At 38.3% G+C, this 19,147-nt stretch overlaps 1 protein-coding gene across 3 annotated transcripts in view; it reads right to left on the bottom strand.

Moving 5' to 3' along the window:
- LUZP2 (leucine zipper protein 2) overlaps window positions 1-5,701 on the bottom strand; it is a 397,437-nt gene extending 391,736 nt beyond the window's left edge. The window contains exon 1 of one of the 3 annotated variants that reach the window (XM_081936178.1): window positions 5,399-5,701. In XM_081936178.1, the coding sequence (XP_081792304.1) occupies window positions 5,399-5,460 (62 nt within the window). In that variant the 5' untranslated portion in view covers window positions 5,461-5,701. The remainder of the gene's footprint in view (window positions 1-5,398) is intronic. The other 2 variants (XM_081936176.1, XM_081936177.1) reach the window with 2 other exon arrangements.
- Window positions 5,702-19,147: the final 13,446 nt, after the last annotated feature.

The following is a 19,147-nucleotide window of genomic DNA, read 5'->3' as shown; positions in this document are numbered from 1 at the left end:
AACATGAGACCAGGTTGGATCAATACAATATACAGAGTTAATGACAGGAATAGTAATGTATCTTAAGAGGTTCTCCACCATCTTCCCTGGTTATGTATTATCAGAACAAATTTCTTTTGGAAGGAAGCCAAAACTAATTATGTTTGGTCTTGACACTACCTCCCAAAATCTATATTATGCATAGTAAGTTTGTACCTTTGTCAAAAATGTTAATATAGATGGAAAGTTCCATCAATCCATAGATATGTCAGATTATTTTTCTTGAACTATTTAGCCATAGCTTTGCTAGACACTGAATAGCAGTCCAGTACTTTTAACTGTTATATTACTGAGTAGATGTTAAATAGTTTTCCCCATGGAAGATTATAGGTGCTCAAAATATGTCAGAACATTTGATGACTAATGTGTTAAGAAATCTTGTTGAATATGTTATTATCTTGGTCTTTTACGTCTTTACAAAGGAAAGAAGAAACAATGGTCAAGGGAAACAGGGTTAAAACAAAGGCAAACTGTTGATAGTATGAGAATGAGAAGCCTTAGTACATCAGTTAGTATATTTTGATCAAAAAATAGAAGTGGAAAACTTTCAGCAGAGCCCCATATACATATTACATTATGACCAGAATAGAAGTTCCCTTGAGCAAAATTTCATTTACAAAACATCCCTGCTAATAAAACCTGTAGAATGAAACTTTGGTTATGTCAACTTTTCCTTTTGTTGCTTCTTATAAAATATATGATACATACCCTTCAAAAACTGCTCTTCCAGATTTCTGGAAAACCCTCAGAAATCATGTAAAGACCTGCAGAGAGCAAGACCCAGCATGCAGAAATAGCTTCTACTGGATTCTAATCTGTCAGCCTTATCAAGTAAACCAGACAGAAAATATGACCAGCTAAATTCTACTTTATTGTAAAGTTACATTAAGAGATTCTTGCATGTCTGAAAATACAATTCTGTCATCACCTTTACAGACCAAGAAATTAGGGAGGGTTCCTTCTGAGTCTCTTGTTCTGTCTAGTATGCAGCTGTGGGCTATGCCGTCATCTAACCTAGGCAGTAGCTCTTTGCCCCATCTCCCGAGGTCTTTCCCACATTCTACTGTATTATCCGTTTCAGAAATGAAGGTAGCATTGGATTTGTAAAAGGAACACTTTGGTCCATCACATAGTGCTTTAATAGTAGTGACAAATTTCCAGTATCTATTAATATTTAAATGAAACAAGAATGCCAATATGTCCATTAAGATTTCAATTATACTGAGTATTAGTTTTCATAATACATAATCAAAGCAAATGATAATACCATGGTATTCAGAAAAAATATCAATAACATTAAAAACAGATACTTTTTTGAAACACAGATGCCAGCACTTATTAACTTTTGCAAAAGATTAACACATTAAACTAGTAAACTACTGGAGCACTGTTTGTCCATGTAAATAAATTAGTTTTGAATAAGAATGTACCGAGCTGAATAAATACACACTAGATTTTGCAGAGTACTGAATATAGTAATTTACTCCTCTGATTCAATTAAACGTATGAGTCAAATCCTTTCTATTATACTGTGCTTCCTATTGCACATAATACTGATTTAAGTGTTCAGATATAATGTTCATATCAATTCAACTCACAGAACAGATTGTGACTTTTCAATGGGGCTGCAGTAACTGCATTCCATTATTTCTAAACTATCCCCACCCACCCCAATAAACTAATCTAACAGGGCAGATGCAATTAAAGTACTAAGTCTTAAGTGATTTATGGACTGCTGTTTCCTCTTACTGTGATCTTCAATTGTGCTTGTGTGGCTATATATTCTCATTTCAGTCCTATAAAACTTGATACTCATGCTGCTAGCTAATGTAAGATTCATTAATAATAGAGAATCTTCAGTGCTATCATATTTGATTTTATATCTATTACAGGAATGTAGTGAGAAGAATATCATTAGAAGTATTCACTAGTAGTCAAAGTTCAAGGGGAGGTACACAGAATCATTATAGTCTATCATGAGACCCTGTCAAGATGCTCTGTTCACTAACTCCATCTTGCTGCCCTTCCATAAGACAAGTACAGAAATTTCGACTATTCCAAAGAAAACGGATGATAACCGTCTCCGCGATATTCTATGCAATATATTTTGGCAACAATTTGTATTAAGGGTTTTACCAGTTGATATGTATCCTTAACTGATTAAGCAGAACATGTTTTGATTTATGGATAATGAGTATGATTTCTGATAAGTAGTCAGGGGATTGAGTCTTAATACCGTACTTGTTTCTTGTATTACTTCTTGGGTGTATTAATCCATAACAGCAGGGGGTTTTCATGTTCGTTTTTACATTTACTTAGGTGTTGCCATGGCACATTTAGCTCATGGTCATGGGTGAAATCGCTGTGTGATATGACTAGTCAGAAATGGAGTCAGAAATAGAGTTAGAAAAGTCAAAAATGGAGTTAGGGAGACAGTTTAATCCCCAAAAGTTCTCAGTTTTTTTTTTTTTTATTAAAATATTATTTCCTAGGTCAACCATACAATACCCAAAGTGCTCCATCTAAGAAAAGTCAATGCCTCCATCAGTGCCCTCACTGCCAAAGTCTAGGCAGTCAGGAAACACAGCTCCCATACTTTGCTTGGCTAAACCAAGGGACTAATTACAGAATTTTTTTCCTGCAAATTTTTACATGATAAGTTGACAGAAAAATACTTGTTATATATTTTTTCCTGCTTACAGGGCAACTAAGCCTGAGCTAAGCATTTTCACACAGCAGGATAACTGAGTCCCATCTTCAGTATAGCAACTGTTCTTTGAAATCTTCTCTGTATGGCAATTACCTAAACATTAGCCATATGTTGGGAGGGAACAATCTGAGATGCTGAAAACTAAATGAAATTCTTCTAGAATAAATGATAGGAGAAATGTCACTGATTTCAGTAATTTCATCAAGGTAAAAGTCTAATCAAAGACTACAGCTCCCACACTCCACATTTCCTAAAGTAAGGTCATTGTAATGAAGCAATAAACAAGACTTTTTATCTACTTAAGCAGATACCTCCAAACACACTTTACAACAAACTTTTGTCTTCCTATAAGGAGAAATCTCCTAAAATACAGAGATTATTGTTACTGGGTCCTAATATGTGATTTATTGGACCTGTTTAATGGAAGAAACATTCAGCAAAAAATTGATTGCATTATCTCAAATCCTTTACATTTTTATTACTACTGGAATGTAACCTATTTCTTTAAAACACCACTTTCTATTTGGTTTCTATTGCCAAATGTTCCATTTAAAACCATTTAATTGGCATTCCTCAAAAAGCTAAATAAGTTCCAAGAAGTCATTTTTAAAGACTGAATCTGTATGCAGTACTCTATTTTCAACATCACAAAAACTGTTTCTGATGAATTCATGCAAAGGAACTTTATTTCTGAAAGTTGTCAGAAGAAGTTTGTACTGGAGTACCTATGAAAGTCTATTTTTCCAGTTTTATTGTCATTCTATCTTTTAAAAACCCCTCTAGAAGAAAAGGGAGGGGATTATTTGCAATTTTGCAGCTTTTATATATCATACTGGCAAGAAACATCTCTTTGGGCAATAGCCTTTCAAAGTGTATTAGAGAAGATCTTAAATTAAAGCTGATCTTTTGATCAAATGTCCTTCCACCAAGTCTCTTCGAGTTTTCTTCTAAAAAAAAATTCTGGGGAAAGGCAAACAATTATGTTCATTTTCTACACAGTACATAAAGGAGATAAATTGGCAAGGCTAAAAGAACTTCACTCAAAAGTCCATTCATCTCCTGGTGATTTGCTGGACCATGTATTTCTTCAGCTGGAATTTAGCTCTGGTATCATTTGGAGAGATACCTAAAATTTAAAACTACTCTATATTACTCATACAGTTTGATACAGAGATTCATATTAAGAATATTTCCAAATTCAAAGTGGATTGTCAGATAATAGGCAACTCACAGTACCAAGTTCCAAAGAGATCTATACAGTCTGTCAAGGCACATAATTATTACAATGGTTCATGACTGATTAAGCAGGAGAAAATATACAAGTTTCCCTCCCAAAATATAGACAGTTGAGTAATTTGTCCTGCTATGTTTTATTATCTGGTTATTTGTAGTGACTTATATGACTCCCTGAATTCTTTCTTCTTGGTTTCACTTGTACTTGACAGGAGTCCTTCTATAGGTGGATTATCTTTAAAAACCCAACAGTTTAGTAAGTAATCTTGCTTCAGTGACTAAACACTTAGAACTCTAAATAGAAAAAGCTTTTCCAAATCCACTGTAAAGAAATATTGTTAGAAAACATAACTTGGCAGAAAAGCCTGCAAGTATTTCTCTCAGGATAGGCATAGCTCTCTGTAGACTGTTTATTGCTTTTCCCAGAGACTTAGAAGTTTACCAGGTACTTAATAAGCAACAAAGAAAAAGACTGTCACTCTCTCGTTTATAGGCTTCAGAAAATTGAAGAAACACACACTGATAGTAAGGCTGCTGAAGAAATGATTTGTTCAGATCATACCTTGCACACAGCATTAACTTTCTATCTGTGTGCTGGGTGACTCTACATCAAATTTCACTTGCAGGACAGAATGTGTGTATGTGCGCATATAATCTGATAGTGCACTCCAGAATAAAGATCACATGCACATCCACAACTGCAAAGCCTACATTTTATCATCTTTTCTCTTTCATTGCTAAAAAGGTATTCTGCGTGCGTTTCCTGTATTAATGGAACTTTTAAATAATATTGGTAGCATCCCAATGTCATCTCACCCTTACAAATTCAAATACAAGCATAACACTTTGCAAATACAAACATAACACCAACAAGACATTATTTTCCTATTGCAAAACTCCCAGTGAAATAAAACCCTTCCGTGCTTTAAGGTTTTGTTTTGAAATCAAATGCAAGGTATAACAAAGCCAAGTACATTTCCTATTCTTCTGGTGTGGGTTTTTTTTTCCTCCATTGGAGCACATAAAAAATTACTAGTGCTGGATGAGCACTTATTGACATATGAAACTGTTTTGCTTAATCACAAATGCATCGGGTCACTGCAGAGCTTGGACTTTTCCTCGTATTGACTAAGAAGATGAATGGACTTGACTAACTAGCAAATGACCCAGAATCAAAGTCTCTTAAGCACTGTTTCTCTTCTCTTTCTCTCTCAGTGTATGTATGAGAGAGACAGAGCGAGGCATTGTGAAAAGGAGGAGAAGGAACACAAAAGCTACCCTAGTATCTGCACAACAGAAGATGCTGTCTGAACTTCCAAAGCAGGAAAAAGCTGGAACAAAAATTATGTTTTTTTTTAAATCACCTTAACAGCTTCTCAAACCCCCGTTCCAAGTCAGAAACAGCTGGGTACTCACCTGGTGCTGAAAACCAGAACAGGCAAAAGGATTAGCAGATACCGAGTCAAGATGAATTTCATTTTGCAAAGCGTGGCTGTTTCGTTCTCTGGAGCTGCTCGGCACTCTTCCTCTCTTGATTCCTCTTGTCTTTCCCACCAGCTCTCCGATTTCTAAAGTCCTCCCTCTGCAAAGAAGCTGCTCCCGCATATGACAGTCAGTAGATCTGAAAAAGCAGGCAGACCAACACACTGACTAATGAAGGCAGCCTAGAGTGGGGCTTAAGCTTCAGGAGTGATGTCACAGGCAACGGAGTTGCTGCTACTGCTGCTACTGGAAATCTCATGCCTGATAGTCTGTGATTATTCAACACAGGGACTCTATTGATGTCCTGAAGGATTTGTTATTACTAGCAGTTTCAGTGGCAACAGCAGAGGGAAGTGAGCACCCAGCAGATGCTGCTTCGTGCTAAGGGCTCATCCTAAATTCACCCTAAAAATCAAAATGTGGAATGAAAGTTGGATCATTTGCAGGGAGACCCAGGGTGAAGACTTATTTAAATGAACAGCCAAGTTTCAAACTCACCTCCTACTTGGTGCAAGTGAAAGGCAGCTCTTCAACTCACAATATGAATAAGAAGTTGTCCTACCAACTAGGGGCACATTCTTTAGCAGCTAGGAAGCTAACACTAAATGTTTCTTTTTTTAAAAAAACAAACCCTTGAAGTGAATCTTCTCTCTAAAGATCCAATTGCCATCATTGGAAATCTATTAAAGGTTAATCCAAATGTAAGCTTTCTTTGGGTGTTATCCTGATAATTATTCTGTTTAAAGAAGCAACATTTGGCATCAATTATTAAAATTTTAATTTGAGGGAAAGAGAGAGGGGGGGAATTAAAAATCCTTAAAGAGGGTTTCTTGACATCACTCAACATCCATTTGCCAATGAAAGTTTAAGTCCTGAATGTCCTCACAGTCTCCAAACATAAATAAAACTCTACTCTTGGGTGGTAATAGCTTTCTACAGTATATTTTGGTTATGTAAAAATTTAGACTTTAAAACTTATTGCAGTTTTATGAAATGAGGATAGCTTGGTCTGGAAAGGAAATGTGGTTGGGTAGGTCAGGATAAAAGAGAATTCAGTTGCTTGAATACATAAATTGCTCATGCAGAAAGGCATTTAAGAAAGGCATTTAAAACATTTAAAATGATTTGCTGTATTACAGAGAGGCAATATATCGAAGGCAAAAGCTTCCAGAAGATTGGGTAAAGAACATTTGAAACCTATTAACTAGAGGCAGACCAACGAGAAGCAAATTTCCTTTAAATGGCAAAATACTCAAGTGAAAATTAATTGTCACACACTGAAATGACAAGATTTCCTTCCTATTAATATAAATGGATGTTTAAATATATACATTATATTGTATCATTAATGAATGACATTTTGCATTCAAATTCAATGAGAAAAATACGCTCTGCCCTCAGTGATTTCTAAGTTTCCTTCCTCTCTTCCTTTTTCCTTTTCCTTTCTCATCTTTTCCTTCTTTCTTTCCTTCTTTCCTTCCTTCCTTCTGTGTTGGGCAACATACGTTGGGAAGGGTGCGTACTATGTGCAAAAGGTGCTATGCAGATAGAGGAGGATAAAAAGGATTCACATGAATGCCACACAGGTCAGGGAAGAAATGCAGGGAGCAGTTTGTGTGGAAAGAGGGTGATGGGAGTCCATCAAGATGCACAGGAAGTGCTGCATGGGTCAGGGAGGGTGCATGGGGGCAGTGTGTGCTTGAAATGGTGTGTTATCATTCCTCCCTTCCTCCCTTGTGTGTGTCTCGGTATATGTCTCTGTTATATGTTTGTTTTGTCCACATATTTATTTCATATGTTTCATTGTACGCCGCCCCGAGTCCTTCGGGAGAGGGTGCGGCTAAGAAATAAATATATTATTATTATTATTTCTCTGTTTTTCCCTTCTCTTCCTTTTCCTTTCTATCAGGCAGGTAAGTATTTGCTGCCAGCTGGGGGAAGGAGCAAAGGATTGCAAGAGTGGCTAGAAAACTTTCAAGGGACATTGGAAAATGAAGACCACATGACCATAGTAGCATAGCAGTTTTGCTGAAGCAGCAGCAGCAGCCTAAGTAGTCACAACTTTCCCTAATTCCATTCACTTAGGAATAATGAGTCCTGGCATTCAGCGAGTTACCTCATTTGGGGTAACTTTATTGACAAGATTTTGCCAGAAAGTTACAAAGAATCAAACATAAAAGTTTTAGCAATATATAGGACTGTTCTTAATTCTGTAACCTACCCAAAGTTGATAAATTTTATTTATCTATTTATCTATTTATCTATTTATCTATTTATCTATTTATCTATTTATCTATTTATCTATTTATCTATTTATCTATTTATCTATTTATCTATTTATCTATTTATCTATTTATCTATTTATCTATTTTTTATCTATTTATCTATTTATCTATTTATCTATTTATCTATTTATCTATTTATCTATTTATCTATTTATCTATTTATTTATTTATTTATCTATCTATTTATTTATCTATTTATTTATCTATTTATTTATTTATTTATTTATTTATTTACTTATTTATTTATTTATTAGAATTTGTCAAACAAACAAAAAATAACAAGAATAAAAGAATAAATATACAATGACAAGGACGATTGGTACGTTGGTGCACTTTTGCACACACACCTCTCTACTAATCACTTAAGTATGATATAAGGTCCACTGAAGTCTATTTGTGACAGAAACTGAAAATTTGTAGCTGAAACAACTGAATCGGGTAGAGCATTCCAGACTTTGATAACTCTATTACAGAAATCATATTTTTACAGTCAAGTTTAGAATGATTTACATTAAGTTTAAAGTGGTTGTTAGTGTGCGTATTATTGCGATTAAAACAAAATGAGTCATTTACAGGTAAAACATTGGGTAGGTTTGTTTGGGTAGACTTAAGTAATATAATTCAGGTAAACAAATAAATATGTTTAGATAAAGTCTCTCTCTCTCTCTCTCTCTCTCTCTCTCTCTCTCTCTCTCTCTCTCTCTCTCTCCCTCCCTCCCTCCCTCCCTCCCTCCCTCCCTCTCTCTCCCTCCTTTCCTCTCTCCTTCCTTCCCTCCTTCCCTCCCTCCCTCCCTCCTCTTTGCAGTTTGGATACATTTTTAAACAGAATATGGATTGCAGCAATTATTTTTGTAAGAATATTTGTAGTTTCTACATAATGCTTCTTGGAAACAAATTTACTACTGAAGGGAATATTTTTTATGAAGCCATCTTTGTATTTATTTATTTTTTCAGAAAATAAAAGAATTGAAATATTTCTTTAAAAGTAAAACCAAAGGAAGCCCTTATTGGCCTGTAGATTCCCCCATGCCAGTTCTTAGTTGTAAATTATGAAAAATTAATTGAAAAATATACGTATGTCTACAAGAATCAATTTTCTTTCCTTCCTTCCTTCCTTCCTTCCTTCCTTCCTTCCTTCCTTCCTTCCTTCCTTCCTTCCTTCCTTCTTTCTTTCTTTCTTTCTTTCTTTCTTTCTTACTGTTTCATTGTTTTCATTCTTTTCTTTTCTCAGACTTTATATGGGCTGGATATGGAGAATTCAAGTGCTTCAGATTCTGAATCTCTCTGACCTGCCTTAGGCCCAACCTCTTTTTCTGAGATTTCTGAGCAAAAGATTTCCCTATTAGGAAACATTAGCTGGAGAAGCATAGAAAGAGGTGAAATGGTAGAAGGTGGTATTATAGTCTTGATTCTCAGTTTGGAAATTTAGAGGGGGGGAGCATTCAGATAGACTTAAATGTGTTCCCTTAGAACAGAGGTGTCAAATTCACATCATCACTGCAGAATTACGTGATGTATCGGGCCTTTTGCCCCTTCACTAAACTGGGCATGGGTGTGATACATCTGGCCCATAGATTTTGATTTTGATTTTATTAAATTTATAAACCGCTCCCTCTCCCCGAAGGGACTCGGGGCGGTGTACAGATAAAAGTTAAAATATCAAATACATAGACAAACATCAAAACCCCATAAAAACGAATTACATAAAATCTGTACAACAATAATAAAATTAAAACAACATTAAAATCTATCCCAGAGATTTAAAATACCGGCCAGGAGGATTAAAGAATAAAACTATAATTGGGCCAGGCCAGCTAGTTGGAACAGGTGGGTCTTGAGTTTCTTGCGGAAGGAGCGGAGGTCAGTGGCGCTTCTAATATTGGCAGGGAGGGCATTCCAGAGGGTTGGGCCCATCACAGAGAAGGCCCTACTCCTGGGCGCCGCCCGCTGGCATTGCTTAGTGGACGGCACCCGGAGGAGTCCCTCCCTGTGAGAGCGAATTGGTCGCAGGGATGTATGGGGTAGAATGCGATCCCGCAGGTAACTAGGTCCTGTGCCATGAAGCGCTTTAAAGATGGTAATCAACACCTTGAAACGCACCCGAAAAACCACAGGTAGCCAGTGCAGCTCACACAGGAGAGGTGTTATATGGGAGTACCTAGTACTCCCCGTGATTGCCCGTGCGGCCGCATTCTGGACCAGCTGCAGTCTTCGGGTGCATCTCAAGGGGAGCCCCATGTAGAGAGCATTGCAGTAGTCCAGACGGGACGTCACCAGCGCATGAGTGACTGTGCGAAGGGCGTCCCGGTCCAATAGGGGATGCAATTGGCGCACCAGGCGAACCTGGTGGAATGCCCACCTCGCCACGGCTGCCACATGGTCATCCATCGACAGCCGGGCATCCAGGAGGACGCCCAAATTGCACGCCCGCTCCACGGGGGCCAGTTGCTCGCCCCCAATGGCCAGCGATGGAGCCCACTGGTTGAACCGGGGCGCCGGTAGCCACAGCCACTCCGTCTTGGAAGGGTTGAGTTTGAGTCTGTTGCCTCCCATCCAGACCCGTACGGCTTCCAAGCACCGGGACATCACTTCGACGGGTGGAGATGTACAGCTGAGTATCATCAGCGTACAGATGGTACTCAACCCCAAAACCACGAATGATCTCACCCAGCGGCTTCATATATGTGTTGAACAGGAGAGGCGAGAGGGCCGACCCCTGCGGCACCCCACAGGTGAGCGGCCTCAGGGTCGACCTCTGCTCCCCTGCCAACACGCATTGCGTCCGGTCAGAGAGGTAGGAGGAGAACCACCGCAAAACGGTGCCCCTCACCCCCAACCCCTCCAGACGGCGCAGTAGGATACCATGGTCGATGGTATCAAAAGCAGCTGAGAGATCTAATAGGACCAGGATGGAGGAACAACCCCTATCCCTGGCACTCCAGAGATCATCCACCAATGCGACCAAGGCCGCCTCCGTGCTGTGACCGGGCCAGAACCCGGACTGGCTCGGGTCTAGATACTCAATTTCCTCCAGGTGGCGTGGGAACTGTTGTGCCACCACACTCTCTACAACCTTCACTAGAAAGGGAAGGTTGGAGACGGGACGGTAATTAGCTAACTCGGCTGGGTCCAGAGAAGGCTTCTTGAGTAAGGGCCTCACCACCGCCTCTTTCAAGGCGGCCGGCAAGGACCCCTCACCCAACGAAGCATTCACTAGTCACAGGAGCCAGCCTCGTGTGACCTCCCAGGATGCCAGTATAAACCAGGAGGGACACGGATCCAGTAAACATGTAGTGGCTCGCAGTCGCCCACGCAACCTGTCCATATCATCGGCGGCAACAGAGTCAAACTCCTCCCAGAATGGTCCCTCAAGACTCACCTCTGACGTCCCCTCTAGACCACTGAGGGGGACCCATTCACTCCAGATTTGAGCGATTTTGTCCTGCAGATATTCCCCAAATTCCTCTGCTTTGCCCTGCAAGGGGGCTTCCCGCGGCCTCTGTGACAGGAGGGAGCGGGTCACCCGAAACAGGGCGGCAGGGCGGTTGTCTGCGGACGCAATAAGAGTGGCGCAGGGTCGACGCTTGGCCCCTCTCAATGCCACAAGGTACGTCCGTAAATAGGCTCTTACCTGTGTTCGGTCAGATTCGGAGCGTGAAGATCTCCATCTGCTCTCTAGGTGTCTCTTGTGGCTTTTCATCACCCTTAGCTCCTCAGTAAACCAAGGGGCCAGGGTGGTTCGCTGCCGCAAGAGAGGCTGCAAAGGCGCAACCCGGTCCAAGGCCCCAGCAGCCGCACTATTCCATGTGGCCACTAGGTCCTCCATCCGGGAGCGGGTCACGGCTACAGGAAGTGGCCCAAGCTCCGTCTGGAACCTATCCGGTTCCATCAGGTGCCTGGGGCGGAACCATCTAGGACATTCTGGTTCCGCCTCCCCGCGGTGGGGGGGTAGCGCCAGGGAAGTCAAGCTGGAGAGATGAGTGATCTGACCATGACAGGGGCATCGTAACTAAATCCCCTATTCCCAGATCACTCGTCCACTGGCCAGAGACAAAAACAAGGTCCAGCGTGTGGCCTCCCTCGTGTGTGGGGCCTGAATTATTTGGGTCAGGTCCATGGCTGTCATGGAAGCCATGAACTCCCGAGCCACCTCGGATGCTTCACCCATCGACGGCAGGTTGAAATCCCCCATAACCAAAAGTCTGGGGGTCTCAACCGCTATCTCTGCGATCAGCTCGAGGAGCTCAGGCAGGGCCGCTGATGCATAGCGAGGAGCCAAGTATACAATCAGCAAGCCCATAGGCCAGGAGTTTGACAGCCCTGCCTTAGAATAATACTGGTAGTTGTTTCTTAAGTTTCCTCAAGTTTAAAGTAATATTTATTATCACTGGAGAAAATATAGGACAACAATTAATAACTTGATTTTGTATATATTTGTTCCTCACAATTCCAGTGATGTAACTTTCAAATGTCCACATTTTTGAATTTTTTTCCCAAAACAGTCAACAGCTTTTGTAGATATAACTCAGTGCATAGAGTATTAATATAGAATATAGAATAACAGAGTTGGAAGGGACCTTGGAGGTCTTCTAGTCCTGCTTAGGCAGGAAACCCTATACCACTTCAGACAAATGATTATCCAATATCTTCTTAAATACTTCCAGTGTTGGAGCATTCACAACTTCTGCAGGCAAGTTGTTCCACTGATTAATTGTTCTAACTGTCAGGAAATTTCTTCTTAGTTCTAAGTTTCTTCTGTCCTTGAATTGTTTCTATTCATTGCTTCTTGTCTTATTCTCAGGTACTTTGGAGAATAGATTGATTCTCTCTTCTTTGTGGCAGCCCCTGAGATATTGGAACACTGCTATCATATCCCCTAGTCTTTGTTTTCATTAAAATAGACATACCCAGTTCTTGCAATCCTTCTTCATATATTTTAGCCTCCAGTCCCCTAATCATCTTTGTTGCTCTTCTCTGCACTCTTTCCAGAGTCTCAACATCTTTTTTTCATCAACCATTTTTTTAATCAACTATTATTAACAAGCCAGTTTTATATCTACCACTATGCAGTATGTCATGTGTAGAAGCCATAGTAAAACGGATGGTAAGAAAAATACAGGCAATTTAAGAACACTTAACCTTTTACTCTTATTCAAGTGTTTTATTTACTGTGAATATTTTTATTAAGCATTTTTAAAGGATTTTTTAAAGACAAATAGAGCAGAAAATGTAAAAATAAATATGAAGTGAAGAAACAAAGATTTTTTAAGTATAAGAATTAAGTTGAACATTTCAGTAGTTTATTAATCGCTTTAAGTAATTTTCTTTATTATGCATTTTTAATTTTCTAGCCATTATTAAAAGCCATGAGCTATATGTAGGAAATATATACACAGCAATATTCAACACAGTGAAAATTCTAAAATAAGTTTAACAATTACAGTAAATTCTATACAAGCTTCCGATGATGTATTCTGATTTAATAGATCCTATAGAATATTAAGACTTTAGAGAAAGAAAAACCCAAATTTGGGCATGTTGGAAGCTTAAATGTTGAATTATAGTCCAGAATTGGCTTCCAAGTTGAATTAAAAATTCTATGTCAGATTTACTTCTGAGATATGAAATTACTTAACCATTGAAGCGTATTTCCAAAACTGAATTAGCATTCTTCCATTAATGGAATTATAACTGCTTTCAAGTAAGAAGCATAGCAAATTGCTGAAGTAGTAACCATGCACAATGGTATTTTAGTATACTTTGAGGAAATATAATATTTTATAATAAAATTGATTGGAATGAAAATTCAGCTTTTAGAACTTGTTTCTTTCTGTAATATATCACATTACAAAATAGCTGCACTTTACAAAATAGCCATTAAACAAATAAAATCTAACAAATTATAGAGAATGCATGTCCATTTTAGCAATTATTAAGATTTTTCAAATTCAGCCACATGCCACAATCTTTTACCTAATGTTTGCATTTCTTTTAATGTTATACAGCTTATTTGAAGATATTGATAACATTTGGTTATTCCTGCCATCCTGAAGAAAATGTCTCAAAAGTTTTTATCTGTCTCTCAATAGATAATCAAGCTTTGTTGTCTATACCAATGATTCCCAAAGTGTGCGCCGCGGCTCCCTGGGGAGCCGAGCTATCGTCATAAGGGCGCCGCGAAATATTCAATGAATACCTGCGCCCGCTGGGTCTAACGCTGACATCCCTCTCGGGCTTTGGAGGGAAGCTTCTGCAAAAGCCCGGGCATGACAAGTCTCCCAGGCTGAAATTTGCCGAGCTGTACGCGCGCACCTGTTTTCCACGGTGTGGAGCAGCGGCGAGATTCTGGGCGGCGAGCGATGATTCCGGGGGGCATCAGTTGGGGGGGAAGGGTCCCCCTCGTGTTCCTCATCTTCCCGGATGGCCCCTGGAATCATTGCTCGCCGCGCAGAATCTCGCCGCTGCTCCACGCCGTGGAAAACAGGCGCGTACGCACAGCTCGGCAAATTAAAGCCTGGGAGACTTGTTGCCACTCGCCTTTGCAGAAGCTTCCCTCCGAAGCATTCCGAGGGAGGGCTGTAAACTTCCCTCCAAAGTCTTGGGAAGTTCTGAGGAGCCCCCCAAGGCAAAACACCGTTGCCAGGTAGCTAAAAGTACGTCTCTGATTCGTCTCTGTCAGTCTCTCTCTGATTCCCTCCCTCACTCCCTCTCTCTGTTCCTCTCTCTGTCTGTCTGTCTCACTCACACATACACACACACACACACTGTGGTGACCACAGTGTGTGTGTGTGTGAGTGAGACAGACAGACAGAGAGAGGAACAGAGAGAGGGAGTGAGGGAGGGAATCAGAGAGAGACTGACAGACAGACAGACAGACAGACACACACACACAGAGGGGGAGGGAGGGAGAGAAAGATAGACAGACAGAGAGACACACAGAGAGTGAGTGATTAAGTGAATGAGTGAGAGACAGACACACCCACATACACAGAGTGACAGAGAGAGAGGAAGGAAGGGGAGAGAGACAGAGGGAGAGACAGACACACACACACACACACACAGAGTGAGTGAGAGACAGACAGACAGACACACACACACACACAGAGTGACAGAGATGGGGGAAGGAGGAGAGAGAGACAAAGAGCCAGAGAGAGAGAGAGAAAGAAAAAGAAAAAAAGAAAGAAAGTGGGAGAGAGAGATGAAAGAAAGAAAGAAAAACAACATATGACCACAATTGAGCCCAAAATTTTGGTTGCTAAGCAAGAGCAGCTCTCCAAATAAATTTCAATCGTGGTTTTGGCGAGATTTGGCTCAGTTGAAAAAAAAGGTTGCCCACCACTGGGCTAGTGTGGTGGTTAAGTTACTTTTCAAAAGCTATTTTTGTGATCCAAGATTTGAGAAGTTGTGCAGCGAACAACAAGCCCATCCATCCCATTAATAATTTTAAATCATTAAACGATGTTCAATAAATTGTGAATTTAAAGCTCGTGTTTAATTTATTTTTCAATTAACCTAACCTTAACGAACTAAAAAGTAGATTTCCAAATCCTTAAAAAGTCAAAAATTAAAAAAAATCGGATGTACCTATTAAGGGAGCCGCGGAAAAAATCTGAAGTGTTATGGGAGCCGCAAACCGAAAAAGATTGGGAACCTCTGGTCTATACAGTTTCATTGAGTGAATTTCTTTACAACATTTAATATTGCATTGTATCATTCCAATTAAATTGTGTTTAGTCCATCTGGTAATTCTGCTCTATCAATAGATGTAGCCAAGCCATAAGGTGATACAATCCAATCTGTTATCCAAGTTGTAAAGCTAGCTTGATAATACAGTTTGAAATTTGGAGGACTGCCAGACAACTTCATGCTTTCAATTCGTTGAATTTATCTTGAATTTAATCTATCCTCTTTTATTGGACTATATGTAAGTTTTTACTTGCTCTACAAGTCATTTAATATCTTAATTTTAATTTTTATTGGATCCAAATTAAGGCTTAGTAGAATATTCATGTTTACAACTGCAATTCATGGTCACCAAGATAATTTCAGCTTTTTCCACCTTGAAATATCTGTTTCAAATCTGTGAATAATTATTTTTCAATGGGTCTTTATTTTTTTCTCATCTATTTGACCTTTCTAGCAATAATGCCTGTTGTTTGGTGCAAATATTGTTTTTCTTCTTTGGCTTTCTGTCATGACAATATTTTAGTTTTACTGTTATTAATCCACTAATCATACATACCAAACCTTATTGCAGTATGGATTGCATTATCAATTCAAAAAACTCCTTTGGTTGAGTAAGTGCAAATATGACACCATTAGCATATAATTACAATTCATGGTTTGAAATGCTAATATCCATCCCGAGATTCTGTCTTCTTGATGTTATCTTCAGGGTCTCTTATTTTTAGCGGTCTTTGTTTATTTTATGCTGTGGTTTATATATCTGTGTGTAATAAGCTGCCCAGAGACACTGGACAGTATATGAATGTGAAAGCAAAACAAATCTGTCAGCAATGCTTCACTACACCAGTGAGGGAACACTTCAATTTTGTCACTGACTTCAAAGTGGGTAGATTGAGAAAAGGAATTACAAAGACTGATTTCTTTGAGAAAAATAGCTGCACTAAAATAATTAAAATAGAATAAACTAAAAGCAAAGTTCCTTATTAATTATATTAGCCAGCCATTCAATGCAAAAGTGTGTGTGTGTTACCTAAATTCTTCATGTATAGGGCAGTGATAGTTAACTCTGATGATCATTTATCTCTGTTTACATTTCCTCATCCTGAACACCACCTCTATAACTTTCTTCCTGTTCAATAGTTATGTTTTTGTATTTCTCAAGGTGAACTCTGTGATCCGTATGGTTCTATGCACTAATCAAATTGCTAGCATCAACAAATGTGAGGAGTACTCAACCAAACGCTTTAACTTGGTATTTCAAAAGGCATTCTGTAATGACATCAAAAGATTCATAGGAGTTGTATTACAAGAACAAAGGTTTTTTTTTAATGGGCTAAAAAGAAATTAAAGAACAATAAAGGTATATAGAAAAGCACTAAATAGCCAGTAGATGTGAAAAGTGGTTTCTTAAATGATTAATTAAAGTTGTTTGTAAATTACCTGAATTTGGGATAAATGAGGCAACCAGATCTTAGGATATTTGATTGTTTAGTATGCTGCAAATAAATAGATCACGAGCAGCTTGAAAATGCTACTGAAATTCAGGAAGTGTTTATTAAAATGGCAAATGCTATTCGGTATTATTATGTAGATTATGATGGCAAGATGATAGGGCAAGAGATACTTTGAAGTTATGATAGAGAAGGCATAAATATTTAAAAAATTATAATGTCTTTAGAGACATGTATGGGACATTTTGTGAATTGGGTTTAATGGATAAACACATGGAAACATAAAAAAATAACAATGATACTTTTATATGCACAAAGATGGAAAGATTTACAAGTACCTACAGTGGAAGAATGGACAGTGAAGCTGATAGAACTGGTGAAGATGCTTACATTGACAGCTTTGGAAAAGTCTTTGACTAATTTTATTTCTATTTGGAAAAAACTTTTGGATATTTTGGATAATAACTGAAAGAAATGAAATGCTGATTTTGGGAAACAGAACTGAAATATATAAAAAGTGTAAATTGAAGTAAATAAATTTAAATAAATAAGTGAATAAATAAAAATGTGAATAGTGAAAACAAAATAGATAGCAAGACATTTTCTTCCTCCATTTATAATTCTACAATGAATTCATATTAATCTGAATTATTCATCACACAACAAACTTTACTATCAGAGTATATATCATGACAGCTTTTCTTTTAATGGAAAATTAAGCTAACAATGGCTACATGACATTGCAGTTTATATTCTACTTTTGTAATCGTTGTTGATGTTGTGTTTGGGGCTTCCTTCACCCAATCCTTGAAAAAAAGAATGTTGGATTAGGTGGTTCTTCAGTTTAATTCAGCATTTGTTTAATGTCCTTATTTGACCTAGTATAAGAAATTTTTGTCACAATATCTTGAAAGTATGGTTAATAAAATGAATCATATGGTATAGAGAGTAAGAAATATAATTTTGAGCATAAAATGCAGGGGTTGTAACTTACGTAAAAGGGGCTAAAATGTTATTTTTAAAATACATTTCTGAGATAATATTTGAAAGTGACTCAGGCAGATACTGCCCTAATTCATTGGACCATAAGGGGAAGGGGTAGGGCAGAATGGCAGGTTTCTGTTATTATAGCCAATCTAAATAAAAATACTTTCAGCCTTCCATGGAATTGATTTCCTGATCTGGTCTACCTAGTAGGCTTTATATCAAGCTCATAATATAATCACTGATGAAGGTGATGTCATATTATTAAGTTCAAGTGGTTCTTTTCCCAGAATGATTCTAAAAAAGCTATATACATTGCACCCATTCTGGAAGGGGTGGTCCTGGCCATAGAAATGCAGAATTTGCTTACAAGAATGCCACAATCAAACCAGCCTTTCCAATAGTCTCTCCAGACCTACTAAAGAACAACTCAATTAAAATGCATCTAACAACTTTGTATCACAAGACAGTAAAGTATCTTCTGGTGCATCAATTAAAATTTGCAAGTGAATTAATAATTCACAATAAAAGATAGACCGAGTCATGCCATTTGTTAATTACACTTCATAATTCTTAACCAAGCCATTAGTTCTTGAATTTTAAGTTGCAAAATACTGACAGTTGCAAACTGTAGAATAAAGATTACAATCCAATTGTTATTAATAGTTTTTCTGTATTTCCTCTCTATTTTATGTCTTTGTTTAAGACCACTTATAAGTCAGAAAAATAATAAAGCCTTTCGGTTCCTATTAAAGCAACAAAATGAGAGCCACCATAGTATAATGATTAAGGTGCCAGAATAGGAATATTTTGGACATGTGATGCAACATCCACAAAAATACGGCATACTTCACTTAATCCTCCAAGGAAAGATTAAAGGCAAACAAGGTCCAGGCAGAAGAAGAACATCATGGCTTCAAAATCTAAGGGACTGGTTTGGAAAAAACTCAACAGCACTTTTTTGTGTGGCTGTTGATAAAAATAGGATCGCCAACATGATTGCCAATCATGGCGGATATGGTACAACAAGAAGAAGACTAGGACCAAGAGAAGTCAGGTTCAAGCCCATCCTCATCCTGAAAGTTCAGTGGGTGACTCTGAACCAGTCCCTTCTTCTTAGCCAATCTATTTCACTGGTTTGTTTTTGGAATAACATTGACATATAGCGTTATGGCTGTTGTGTTGAATAAAAACAAAACATCAATTTAACAAATGTAAAGCAAGTAATATTTAAATAGCTTCCAAATAATAGGAAAAATGTTGTTATACAAGCTCTT

This window comes from Natrix helvetica (genome assembly GCF_964273705.1).
Source record: "Natrix helvetica genome assembly, chromosome: 1".
Classification (NCBI taxonomy): Eukaryota; Metazoa; Chordata; class Lepidosauria; order Squamata; family Natricidae; genus Natrix; species Natrix helvetica.
Note: the sequence above shows the minus strand (reverse complement) of the source record. Positions and strands in the feature narration are given on the sequence as shown.